We start from the raw sequence: 14464 nt of genomic DNA, 5'->3' as shown, positions 1-14464 counted from the left end.
AGTGGTGTAAAGTAACTAAGTACATGTACTCAAGTACGTACTGTACTTAAGTACAATTTTGAGGGTTTTTTTTTTTTTTTTTTTTTTACTTCAGGACATTTTCTGTATAATAATGTAGGGAAATATTGTACTTTTACTTATGAAAACCTTAGGTAGTTACTTTTGATTGTTATTACAAAACACATACACCACTTCAGCCCTATATATTTCAGTAATTTGAAAATAGCCAATCTACAAGCTCTCATTGTGAATGATATCGGCTATATTAACAAATATATACTTTATATATAAGAATTATACATTTCACATTGTGAAATGGAACATTCTGCACAGTGAGTACTTTTACTTTTGGTAGCCTATATTTTGATGTCGATACTTTGGTACATTTTGAATATAGGACTATACTTGCAAACAGAGTATCTACATTGCAGCATTGCTACTTTTACTCAAGTAGAAAATGTGAGTATTCTTCCACCACTGCGTACGACAGAGTTCAATGGCGTACACATGCCCGGGGCTGGGCGGTCAGGAGAGTCAACAGTGTTAATTGTGTGATGCACAGATTGGGGGCTAGCAGCCAACCCACTGACCTTGGAGGCTGCTGTGAAGGTGGACCTCAGGAGAGTCGTTAAGCAGCAGTGGTGGCTCCTGTATTTTAACATCAGTTGTTATGGTGGTACTTAATTGGAGAGCCAAATATTTTCTGAGGTGGTACTTCAGTTTAACCCATTTAGGCCTGACCTCGAATTCTCCAGTTATCTGAAATAAATATTTTCATGATTTTTTTTAAATAGCAGACCTACAAGCTCGTAGCGCGCGCTATGAGCTTGTAGAAGACCCTTATTTATAGATCTTTAACTCTTGAGAGCGTAAAATGAAACCACATGGAGCCGTAAGGGTCCATTTGGTTTCATTTTATGCTCTCAAGAGTTAAATTGTTGTTACACAACTGCATTACTTAATTTACAAGAAGTCTACGCAATTAGAGAATACAGAAGAATTGTCATTTTGATCAATGTTTGCCTGTTCTCTCTCATTGTGGACGAAATCTTATCCAATGACAACATCTTTGGGTCTGACTGATCTCATCCAAAGGTGGTCCGTGGCGCAAATGCAGAATAAACAATGGGCCTTGATGTGAAAAGGGTTGAAACCCACTGCCCTAAGCCAGGGGTTCTCAACCTGGGGGTCGTGACCCATCGGGCGGTCCCGAAAATTATTTTGGGGGGTCCCGAAATTATTTTGGGGGTCCCGAAATCATTAAAAAAATATATACATATATTGATATTTATTTTTGCAACTGAATAGCTGGAAAATGGAAATTTAGAGTTTACATTTAGTGCATGCATAAACCTTTCTTAAGGATTATATCTGGTTTCAGTATTTATTTATTACGTACTTTCTCCATTAGAAGGTTGCTCACTAAACATATTGCACAGACTGCAGCTGACAATCAGCTGATGGCACTGTTCTGCGCTGCACCTTGTGTGAGTGGTAATAAATCTACCATACATTTATACCCCTTGCAAAAAGGTGCCTGACTGTAATGATGTATAGGTCTTTGTCTTTGAGTTGCTCCTCCTGCATTGACACCATGTCTGCGTAAGCAAAGAGTCAACATGTGCCTTTAGCTGTGAGCTTTCATAGTCGACTTCTTTCCAACTGCCAGTAGGCAGTATATCTTTGTCTGTATTAGTTTCTGGTGTGTCATGCAGGGACAAATTAGGGGCCCTTGGCTCTCAGGGGCCCTTCGGGGAAATTGAACCGTGCGGTACTGGGTTTGACGCCCTGAAAAGGGCTCCTGGGGCCCTTCATTGGCCATTGATTTTGTTAAATTTAAGTAAAAAATATGATAAAAACACAGAAAAACACGAAAATGTCGCGCGCACGCGCGCTATGGGGGGCGCCCTGCAAAATGTACCGGCCCAGGGGCCCTGGTGGTAAAGCGCGCTATGGGGGCCCTGCAAAATGTACCGGCCCAGGGGCCCTGGTGGTGGTTAATCCGTCCCTGGTGTCATGTACTACACAGAGCAGGCCATGGGCACAACACACGTGGAGCTATTATCAACCGTTACTGAATTATTTAAAGGATGTCTGTCATAATTGAGACGTTCCTTCGCCTGAAGTGTGTTCCAGAACATGATTGCACAAGTACCTCTACCCCTCTCTCTCTCTCTCTCTCTCTCTCTCTCTCTCTCTCTCTCTCTCTCTCTCTCTCTCCCTCTCTCTCTCTCTCTCTCTCTCTCTCTCCCTCTCTCTCTCTCTCTCTCTCTCTCTCTCTCTCTCTCTCTCTCTCTCTCTCTCTCTTTCTCCCTCTCTCTCTCTCTCTCTCTCTCTCTCTCTCTCTCTCTCTCTCTCCCCCCATCTTTATACTTCAGTGATGCTTGCAGAACTTAACTTTGTCTCTTTCCTGACCGTACAGGCTGCAGTTGTTTCTGTTGGCACAGCTGCAGGCACAGCTGCAGGCACAGCTGCAGGCACAGCTGCAGGCACAGCTGCAGCCACAGCTGCAGGCACAGCTGCAGGCACAGCTGCAGGCACAGCTGCAGGCACAGCTGCAGGCACAGCTGCAGCCACAGCTGCAGGCACAGCTGCAGGCACAGCTGCAGGCACAGCTGCAGGCACAGCTGCAGGCACAGCTGCAGGCACAGCTGCTGTGCCTATCTGGTCTGAACGTGCGACTGCAGAGTAATCATTTTTAAAAATGGGATTAAGGCCCAAGGCTAGGTGTTCCATCATGCTGGTTTAAGCACGGGTAGTGAGCCTCTTTCAACCAATCGGATTGATTGCTTTGTCGGAACTATACCTGCATTACGCCGTTTAATGTCATTTAATGCAGTCAGATAGGACTTTTCTGTTTGGATGTATGGGCTGTCAAGGCCAGAAAGTAGGGTTTTTTTGCCACTCAGCAGGCGTTCCCACATAACTTCTGTGTATGATGATGATGTCATGTGCATAGCCTCTATTAGTAGCTATTTATTATTTATGATGCAGATACAGTACAGTTGGGTGCCACCGATATTGTCCCTTATCATTTGACCCATTTAGGCCTGACCTCAAAATTTAAAAAAATCCTTCTAAATCCTCCAGTTTTCTGAAATAAATATTTTCACGATTTTTCAAAAATAGCAGACCTACAAGCTCGTAGCGCGCCACTCGGTGGCACGCTATGAGCTTGTAGATCTGCTATTTTTCAATAGCTAAATTATAACACCAAAAGGGGTTCCCACCCAAAATGGGTTAACTGTCCTTTTGCGCAGATCACGCAAACCTCAGCAAAAAGAAAAGGACAATATCGATGGCCTCCAACTGTAAGTGAAGAGAATGTCCATCACCACTAGTGGGTGGTGGGGTCACCAAAAACACAGTACGGTTTAAATATTTAAAACCCAGCAGGAGTCTCAAACAAAATGGCTTCATTTTGATTTGTAGGACCCGTAGTATCCGTCCAAATACAGAATTGCGTCATGCAAAGCGGGTATAAGACTTCTCCAATACTGATGTCAAGTGGCGTGCCACCGATGAAAGGGTTTGCTTACATCGCGTTCAACAATCTGATTGGCTTCCGCCCAGCGGAAAGTCACTTATCCTTTATGTTTGTTGAGAGAGACATTCTCCTGCTTTGAGATGCTCTTATCGCCTGCTTTGCCGCCAATCGCATAATCCTCAGAGCGGCACTGCCACCTGCTTACAAGTACCTTTTGGCCCAAGGATGGTGCCGGAGGAGGAAAAGGTCATGGTGTGATTCCCACCGCTCCCCAGTGGATGAGTGAGACTTGTTGTTTGGGATTAAAGTAGTGCTTTGATGTAGACCAGCCGTTAGAGTAGAGTAAACCAGCCGACCGACTGGTCAACAGCCTCTCAGAGCTTATATATACTCTCTGTTCATTTCTACTGTGTGATTGTACTCTTCATACGAGGCTACTGAGGGAATATAGTATAGTGACATGCGGCAGCATGTCGCACTTCAAAAGGAAACCCTGTTTAAGAACCAATGTGTGCACTGCTGCTCACCCATAAAATTATCTTCTAGTTTCAACCCTATGCTGGATCTCTCCATATAGCGAAGAGTCACACATATATCGTTGCTGTCGGGGGGGAAACCACCTAACTCATAATGTATGTGTGTTGTTTCGAAAATATTGAACCAATGTAGTAAGTAGTATAGTAAAAATCACACCCGTGTGAACTGAGTGGTGTAAGGTCTTATATAGACTGATCAACTGTGGTCTGACGTAATGAAATCAAACCCGTGTGAACTGGTTGACCATAGCAACCATGCTCATTTTTTGAGCACAGAAAGACAGACAGACTAACAAAGCCAGTGGTTTACACCACTCAAAAAGTGTTCGGACAAAACCTCTTCCAACTCCATTGGACCCTCAAACTGTCTGCTAAACCAGCTACCTCCACCACCTCTCCCCTACTCATGCAAGTAATTGACAATATATAAGTATATATATGTCACAATACCAACTTTGATGAGGCAGTATTGCTTTGTTTAAAAAAATATATATAAGGCTTTCTCCATTTCATGAAAAAATAAATATATTTGTAATTTCCTGAAAAGTCTCTCTCTCTCTCTCTCTCTAAATACATATTTTTAAACATAAAATGTTTCGGTTCCTGCCTTCCGCAGTAGCTGCATCGACTTCAAAAGACCCATACATAGTTAGTTACATTTTAAAGTTCGGAAACTCCAAAATGTATTGCAAGAGGTCTCCGTTTGTTTGCGGTTTCAAAGCATTCAGTTTGTGTATCGAAACTTTTCATAATTCAAGACATAATCGAGTGAGTGTGAACGAACACTGTAGCCTTCAGCATTCATCAAGCATGTTTTGATACAAATGGAATAGCCTGCAATATTTATGGTTTCCCACTTGGTGGGAAATTGCTGTTTTTAATACATGATAGTTCAGTTGGTGATATAAGCATGACATTTGGCACAGATGACCTTATGACCCATAATCAACCTCATGCCACGCAGAATTCCAACATTTTCAAGATGGCCCGCACGTTTTCAAAATGTCTGCAACTGGACCTACATTTTGGACTGATCTGCTGGGGCTGTAAATCTTTCCTCATTTTGAAAGAGAATATGTTCTGTAGGTATTTCTACCAAGTAAGATAACCAATATGGTGGCCAATAAATTGCATAAATGTACATCTGCTCATGGTTAATCCACAGATGACGTTTACCACCCTAATTGATAATCAACCTTGGACCACGCAAAATGCAATTATAGGAATTATGCGTGGCCTGAGGTTGATTATCAATTAGGGTTATATTTCAAGTTCATCTGTGCCAAATGTCATGCTTTTATCACCAACTGAACTAGTATGTCAATTTCCCATCTTTCCATAAATGTGACCCCAATCTAAGCCAATCTTTATTGTTCGGCATTTGTCATTTGTTCCAGAATTCCCTTACTGTAGGCAACAGAGAAACTCTGATCAACGTTTTACTGGGGACCTCCTGGAACCCCCTAGGGATCCACAGACCCCACATTGGAGATGAATCAACCTTTTCTCTAAAGTCACTTCATATTACTTAAAGCAATATTAGTTGCCTGCTGATGAGATATAACATTTGCATGCAAGTCAAATAACTACTTTAGGAGTCATTTGTAATACATCTGTGGTCCTCGTCATGCTGTCCTGGGATCATTGAAGTATCATAGTAGCCTTTAGGCTCCGATTCAGTAAACTGAATAAGACAACATAAACCTGCATTGATCCCCGAGGGAAATTCAGGTATCGTAGGATTAGTAGCAGCAGCAGTAAGCATGTAAGCCTGAGCATAGATACGGGTATGATTAGATCATAATGAATAAAAGAAAAAGAAAATGGGGCAAGACAGCATTTGTTACATAGCGCCTCTACAGAACCCACAGGGTTCCTGTGGGTCTTACATTTTACTTTCAAAATGTTGCAAGAACCCTGTATTGAGCAGTTGGACCAAATGATTCATAATGTAATTACAATCAAAACGCAAACAATACACTTTTGAAAGGCCAAAAATAATGACCATTTAGATCGAATTAAAACGGATAAAATGGGATAGAAAACACTATATGACCTTTAGAATATACAACAAATAAGAAAAGGTGAAATGTTAAAACGGCACAGCTCAGCTAAAGACATTTTTAGCCCAAGTAGGCAAGACCTACAGTAGGCTATATCTGTTCTATATTAGGCAGAGTGGAATAAATCATGTTTTTAACTTTGACTTAAAATTGGCTAGGTTATGGGGCTTCTTTATACTTTAGCTGTTGGAAAATAGCAGATCTAGCGCGGCACCAAGTGCCGTGCTACGATCTTGTAGATCTGCTATTTTTGAAAAATCGCGAAAACGTAAATTTGACTGAGGGACTGCCATTGGATTTCTTTTGAATTTTCGTTTTTTTCATGTCATATGAAAGCAGGGAATCATAGCTTCAAATTGACATATTGGTTGTTCAGTTTTGAAAGCTGTAGTTTGCGTGATGGCAGGCTCTCAGTCAAATCTGGTCACATATATTCTTTCACAGCTTCTAATTTATGGAATTTATTTATTTAATTTCTTCCCTACATTACTGATAAAGTCTTTGAATTTTGTTTTCAATTCATGCTTTTTTTTTCTTTTTTGGGGAATGCTTTTTGTAAATGTTTTCAAATAATAATAATTACATAAGGGACCCATAAAAAAAATCTGCTACCCACAAATGGGTCCCGACCCTCTATTTGGGAAACGGTGATCAAGGAGGTTATTCCATGTCTGTGTTGCATGGTAGTAAAATGCTGCTTTTCCGTGTTTTGGGTGGGATTCTGGGTGGGAACCCCATTTGGTGTTTTAAGCATTATGTTATACTTTAGCTATTGAAAAATAGCAGATCTACAAGCCCACGAGCTACAAGCTTGTAGGTCTGCTATTTTTGAAAAATCTTGAAAATGTGTGCAAATCTTTGAATATATATTCTTTCCCAGTGAACGCTTTTAACTCAAAGCTTCTGGGAGGTCCCTGGAACAACATATTTTGAGATTGGGATCCGGGGCCAATTGCATATAATTCTGGGGGTCCTTGACATGAAATAGAACTGATATAGAAACATACGTTTTTCTGAAAACTATCATGATTTAGAAGACATTTGTAGAATCTAGTATCGGGTCGAAATTAAACTGGACAACCAGTAGCTCAGCCTCAGATGACCCGATAAGGCTGATATGGCACCAGGCAGCATTTCCGAGATGTCGCTGGGCCCAGAGCCACGAAGTGATCAGCACACAAATAACACCAATGTAAAATCAATTCTCTGACAGACAGGTATTCAGTGTAAGGATTTAAGGACTGTTGTAATGTGGTCACATCGCATTTTCTAGTTTTCGCCAAGGACTCTAGCAGAGGCGTTCTCAATCAGTTGGAGTTGTCGAATGGCTTTTTTTTAGGGTCCTGTCTGTGAGCAGACCATTATGTCCATAGCTCTAATGTCGTTGCATTTAGAGCTAATGTTACTGTCGACCTTCCGGGACTCGCATAAATGCAGACCAGCCTCTCGTCTGTAGCATAAATATAACTAGAAGGTTTTTGCTAGGTATGAGATACTGTAGACGGGACTCTCATACCTAAATAGACTTCTGACACTAGACGCTCGTGGTCAAACTGAGTTAACATATTATGTATATTATATCAATAAATATACTGGGCCATGGCTCAGTGGTCCAGGCACCTTGGCTGGTAATCCAGTCTGGCAGTGTGCCGCGGGTTCGACTCCCGATCCCGACGGCCTTTACTGCATGTCTTCCCCCCATCTCTCTCCCCATTTCCTGTCAGCCTACTGTCTGTCCCTCCATAAAAAATATAAAATAAAGGTGAAAAAATAAAAAATATATATAATATACAATTTATCACTAGTGGAAGTAACATCCATGAATATATAACGGTATATGGATATAAGTATCGAGTATCAACAGTGAAAATGTATTGACTGATACAATATGTCAGTTGGCCTTCAACAGTCCAACAGTGGGTATCCGGATAATAATTTCATCAGCAGTGAATATAATGAGTGAATATGCAATCTACCAGCAATTAAACGTTTACCCCAGCCATCCTTTATCAGGCATCTGTTGTCTAGTGTACCGTACGCCCCAGACTCCCAGTCCATGTCTGAATGGATGTCAAGGCAAAGTAATCCCAACCAATAGAACAGGACATAATGGAACATGACTCATATTGGTGTTTCAAAGTTCTATTGCTGCTATAATAAAAAAAGAATAATAATAATAATCTGTCCATCTGGCTGTTGTGGTGCAATATCACAATGATTATCACATCGTTGAATGGTTCACGATGTTGACAGTATGATAAGTATCACACTATTTTAATAGCTAGATGTACCACCTACGCACCACCTGGCTCCAGTTTTGAGGTTGCATAAAAGTAAGACGTAACCCTGTTAAATGAGCACGCGTGCTTTGTCAACTTACTGTACCCGGCAGCTGTATGAATAAACAGTTGTTAATTCAAGGACGCACTATTTGCTTTCTTTTTGTGAAGCATGTGAATTGGTAGCCATAAACTGGGAGAAAATATAGTATAGTATACAAATATAGTATACATTACCAAGAAAAACAACAAAAGTGTTGTAACCTGCCGTTTTTTTCTTCTTTCTAATTATTTGTTGTCATGATTTGTCACGACTCGAGTTGGCTTTGTCCGCGGCGTAAACGTCTTTAAATAAATACTTTCTGAAATGTCTGAGGAAAATGAACGGAGAATCATTTCCTGGGCCATGGTAGGGGGCGGGACTGTGACGCTCTATAACTGTGCTAGGCTAGAGAGATTATCAATCATCCCATCCCTCGCAACAACAATCCCATAGCCTGAAGTGACGGCCGGCCTGGCTCGGCCAATAGATTTCCCTCAAGGTATGTCACGTGAACGATTGAACGACAGGGGGAGATCCTATAGCCTCTGGGATTACCAAACAAACGGAATGAACGGGACTTTTTACTGAACGAACGATGATCCGGTTCACTGAAATTAACGATAGTCCCCATCACATCACACACACATATATATATATATATATATATATATATATATATATATATATATATATATATATATATATATTAAAAACATAATTGTGGATCTGTTTGTTCTACAAGCCATAGAGATCCTATTATAATCTTTGCCACTCCAACGAGCACAATTGGCTTCACAGGTGGGGGGGGAGTGTGTCCTTGTCGTTGTGTGGTGATCCCTGCTGGTTGACCTGAAGAATCAAATGTACTTTTGCTTATACTTTTCAAAACTAAAAGTATTTTTTTAACAGCATGTACCTTTGAACACTTAGGTCTGTTTGAAAGCAATTACTTTAGTATTGTTACTCGAGTAAAATATTGACAGCTTTTACTTTTATCTTGAGTAATGTTTGTAAAAATGAAAACATCAGACTTTTAGAAGAATGAAACAAAGATTTGTCGCAATTGTGTGAAATTCCCATTCATTTCCCCTATAGACAGTGAATGGAGGAAGTGAATATGAGCAAGTTTCTAAGGTCGCTTAGACATGTAACGTTAGCCTGGTTAATAAACCAGACCGAATCAGCCGTTGGCAAAACGCCTCTTTCCTACAGCAGAGAACAGGTCGGACCAATCGGGACACGGTATGCAATATAGGCGGGCTTTGGTACAGTGACGTTCAATGCTTGAGACTTTTGACTGACAGTAGCTCTGACCAATTGCGTCAAAGAGAAAATGTTCCCCGGGAAATGAAATCCAAGTGGAGCCAGCCCAGACTGATATACCGCGACAGTGTTGTGTGATATTAGTCTGGCTTATTAGCCAGGCTAATGTAACGTATGTGGGAGATCTTTGCGACCTATGCAATCATACTATCCTGCTGTTTGGGTTAATCAGATTGAAAATGATGCATGTGTTTTTCATATAATTTATTGCTACAGTCTGAATGCTCAATGAGCAATTGGGCTGTAGTCAAAAAGGTATTTAATATTATATGCATAAATAATGAATTTTATATTATGTTAATTTGCTGTTTAGATCTTGCAAATGAACAGGGTAATTTTTGTTTCTGCACCACATCCCAGTGAATTTGTACTGATGTAGTATTTAATGCACATGCATGCATTCTTTTAATTACAAAATAGTGTCTGGGAGGGTCACCTGAGTGAGGGGTATGATGTTGGGAGACCCGAAACCCCGATGACCTTGGGATACATCACTGAGGATACGTCCCAGGTGCATCCATGCGATGTATTTTTGTTTGTTATTCTATTTATAGTGACTCATAGGAATAGACTACGTGACAATCAGTATAGTCTGGTGACCACCGGAGCACCCGGGAGCAGTATGGGTTGGCCTGGTGCTGGGAGTCTGGTGCGACGCACAGGGGCTGGACCTGGTGAGAGCAGGAGTGGGCCTGGTGAGACGTAGGAGGGTCCCGGACAGGAGTCAACCCACAGAGCCTAGTCCTTCCACGTGCCAGAATAGTGCCTCCCAGTCCCGGCAGAGTAGTTCGGGAGGAACGGATTGTGTGGCCCTGGTTTTTCCCTAATGGGACTGATCGAGGGTAGCTACTGGGAAGTATAAGTCGGGACTTGATCACCCCGGCTGGGTCGCCTGAGTGAGGGGTATGATGTTGGGAGACCCGACACCCTGATGACCTTGGGATACATCACTGAGGATACGTCCCAGGTGCATCCATGCAATGTATTTACTTGCGCAAGCAGAGCGTGCAAGGCATGTTTTCAGTCAGGTGCTACGATGCGCGTGTTTGGGGCCAGCACATGTTATTACGTCATATGCTGGCCCCAAGCTGACCGTGCAGGTGTGTTTTTGTCATGCTACGAAGCATATGTCCCATGACGTGATGAAGATATGTACCAATGTCCCTTAGAATGCACGTGATATGATGTCATACGGACATACGGAAGCTGACCGTGCAGGTATGTTTTCCGTGAATCGTGATGAAGATTATGTACCAATGCCAGGGTATAATTGGTTGACGATGGTGACGTAATGATGATACGTTTCAGTGTCAAGTACATACGCATCAAACCACCCAGCCGATCACATTATACCACCAACCACTCAGAAAACTACATATACATACATATAGACATATACACATATATGGACATATGAGCATATAACGTGATGAATATATGTACCAATGCCAGGGTATAGTTGACGGTGACGTAACGATGATTTTACCATACTTAAAAATACTACTTTTTTTCCTTCAGAAGCAAGGTACGTAGCAAATAGCTAAATCTAATAATTCAATATGTGAGACTAAGATTTGAAAGTTTATAGCCGTCTACAGCACTTGCACGCTCTGCTTGTGTGCAACGAGCAAGTAAGCACTCGACAGAGTGCAGTTCTAGTTTATTTTATTTTTGAATGCACTTGCATGCCTGCTTTAAATCACAAAATAATTTGTGAAATGTCCATACTGTATGATGCGAGTTCAGGTAATGTGTTTCTCTTTAGGCTTTCTGGCGGGAGAATGGCTTCTCTGGGGAGATCGTAGCGCAGCCAACCGCTGAATGTCCCCTCAGTGTTACCTACGATGCCACAACCCCAAGTTCTAACCCTGCGTTGGTGGGCTTCATTGCCGGACAGCAGGCATCTCAGTGGGGCTGCAGAGAGGTAACCACATTCTAATGGATGGATGTATTTTATTTTATTTTATTTCACACAAGCTCTCACGGTGCTTCACCTTGTTTTGCTTGTAAGTTCACCATTAGCCTCTAGGATTACGTTCAAAGTGGGAATGGATGATGATGATACCAGCCAGCGCTTATCTTTTTGTCCATGCTCCGTCCCAGAGTTTGCGTGTGCGTGCGTGCGTGCGTGCGTGCGTGCGCCAACTGTAGATTTAGTCGACTAAAATGTATTTTGGTTGGCCTTGATGCCATCGTAATGACTCAGCTATGTGCGTGTGAGTGTCGTGCGCGTCGTGCGTGCGTGTGTGCGTGCGTGCGCAGTACCTGTACATCTCAGGCCTGCACTGTCCTCACTTTACCCTTCGTTCAATGATCCAGCAAGCTAAACACGACCCAGACTGTGCAATGAGAAAAGCCACAATGTGAATGTTTATAAAAAATGAATGTACCGTGTGAACCTGAAAATACCTGGGTTATTCTAAGTGCAATGACGTCAAGTCAAAGACTGTGGGATTTCACCTGATCTGAACCGTTGGAGACTCTGTGAGGAGCTCAGTCATGGCTGGACACATGGTTGCATAAGGGTGCACTACAAAAGAGAGGGCCCAGTAAGTGGCATTCATGTCTGTCGAGTAGAGCTCAGTGAGCATTATCGGGCGACAGCCCCGGTTGATCTACTTGTCATTTTGCACTCATTATCAGTGGGTGAGTGCCGATTGCATGCTGTTTAGGCCGCTGGCGGCGAATCCAGATGATTCAATGTTCTTATCGTATTATGATGATTCAATTTTCTTATTGTATTATGATGACTAGGCCGATGCCCATTGGGAACGATGCCCATTGGGAACGCATGGCCCTACTTAGTGCAGTGCTTGGAGGAGCATATTGATGATGACATCAGGGATGTCCATATATTCGCATTGAGCATAAAAGGGACAAAGACCGACGGATACAAATATCTCCATATATCGTCTGTCAGGTGTAAACCTGTCATTATGTCCAAAACTGTTACTTCTTAAGGTGCGTTCAGACTTGGATGGTTAGAGCGGCGTGATTACATACAAAGACAATGGAAAGACGAGAAGTTGTGCGAGCGCCGCGGACGGGTGTGGCGTGACCTGGCACAGCACAAACGGGACGAACCGAGGCGAATATTTAAATTCAAGTCTGAACGCACCTTAAGGATTCAAATTCAATAGTAGCAAAAGTAGCAGATCTACAAGCTCAGAACGCACAGCTCCGCGTCACGTTTCGAGCTTGTAGATTTGCACATTTTTAATGCTTGTGTGACGCTGTAGTAACAATTAACACAAAGTAAAAATATGAAGATAAAGAGGTGTCTGCACGACTACGGAGCCCCTGAATGGCCATGCATTCAAAATATATTTTATCTTGTACGTACAAGATAATATCTTGTCCGTACAAGATGATACAGCATATGTATATGTGTATTTTATTAATGGCGGCGGGCGGCATTAATAAAAATCCATCTTGGGAGCTTTAAACCAATATGTGCAGATGCTTTTACCGTCCATCTGTCAGACGGTCGTCGAGTTTGGTACAAACACAGACACAGAGTCAGTCAGTCAGTCAGTCAGTCAGTCAGTCAGTCAGTCAGTCAGTCACTCACTCACTCACTCACTCACTCACTCACTCACTCACTCACAGGATTTGCGTTGGATTTAATAATGTTGGCCAGCATCACTTGTAAAACATTAAATGCCATTGCCTTTCTTTTTCATATAAAAGGAGAGATTAAGTGCAGTGTGACGACAAGTTGTCTGTTTAAACTGATAGTGGATGCAAACCAATGCAAGTTAATGTCATGCCGTCAACAATTCTTAATTGGTGATTGTTTTGCTCTATAACCTCAAGCTCGGCTTTCTGTCACACTCAGTCACATCCTTACTTATCTGTCAAAACCACAACCGATCTAAGCTGTCTTTTTTTCTGTTTTTTTTCCCTCATGTGTTTTACTATTTGAGATTATAGTAGATAGGCCTACAGAGATCCACATCTGGAAACACATTGTAAGTGTCAAAAGGAGACGGAAATCAATCAGATAGCCCATTGTTAAATACAGCGCTAATCATTTGATAACGGCCAAAGCCTGCTGAGGTCCGTGGCCTGTATTTCTATATTCATCTATAAATGCGCCACGTCTCTGTATACGTGCGTACATCTGTTGTATACGTACGCGTGTACGTCTGTCATCCACGTAACTCGAAAAGCGTTCGCCCCACCGACTTCAAATTCGACACACGCATCCCACACCACCACAGGGAGGACAGTGCCCGGTGTCGAGTCCGTCCGATAGCTGGTTGTCCAGAACCAGCACAAAAGCCTCTGCCCGGGCTCTGGACCTGATGCACCCCTATATCTCCATATATGGAGCTGGCCCGTTCTGACATCACATCACTTCATATTTGGGCATGCCTGACGCAGAACTCCATATATAGGAATAAAGGGACACAGAGAGACAGATACAGAAATCTCCATATATGGGCAAAAAGGGACACAGACAGATGGGTGGAACGGGTACTCTGACACGGGTACAACGGGCCAGTGTTGTTTTCGTCGACTAAAACTAAGACGAATTTTTTTTGTCGACTACCTCGAAAACTAAAAGGAAACTAAGGTATGATGACTAAAACTAAGATGAAATATACTGACAATTTCGTCAAAAACAACACTGCAACGGGCATTGCATACTGTATATGGATCTCCAACTTCAATCGTTACCGACTCGGTGCTCTATACAGCTGGGCACCGGTCTGGTAGATAATGAAAGG

General features: G+C 42.2%; 1 protein-coding gene across 3 annotated transcripts in view; it reads left to right on the top strand.

Moving 5' to 3' along the window:
* LOC306939812 (putative flavin-containing monoamine oxidase A) overlaps positions 1-14464 on the top strand; it is a 163453-nt gene that overhangs the window by 120749 nt on the left and 28240 nt on the right. For all 3 annotated transcript variants that reach the window (XM_079524532.1, XM_079524530.1, XM_079524531.1), the window contains one exon: positions 11497-11655. In XM_079524532.1, the coding sequence (XP_079380658.1) occupies positions 11497-11655 (159 nt within the window). The remainder of the gene's footprint in view (positions 1-11496; positions 11656-14464) is intronic.

The sequence above is a fragment of the Electrona antarctica genome (assembly GCF_951216825.1).
Source record: "Electrona antarctica genome assembly, chromosome: 16".
NCBI lineage: Eukaryota > Metazoa > Chordata > Actinopteri > Myctophiformes > Myctophidae > Electrona > Electrona antarctica.
This window is presented reverse-complemented; position numbering and strand designations above follow the sequence as displayed.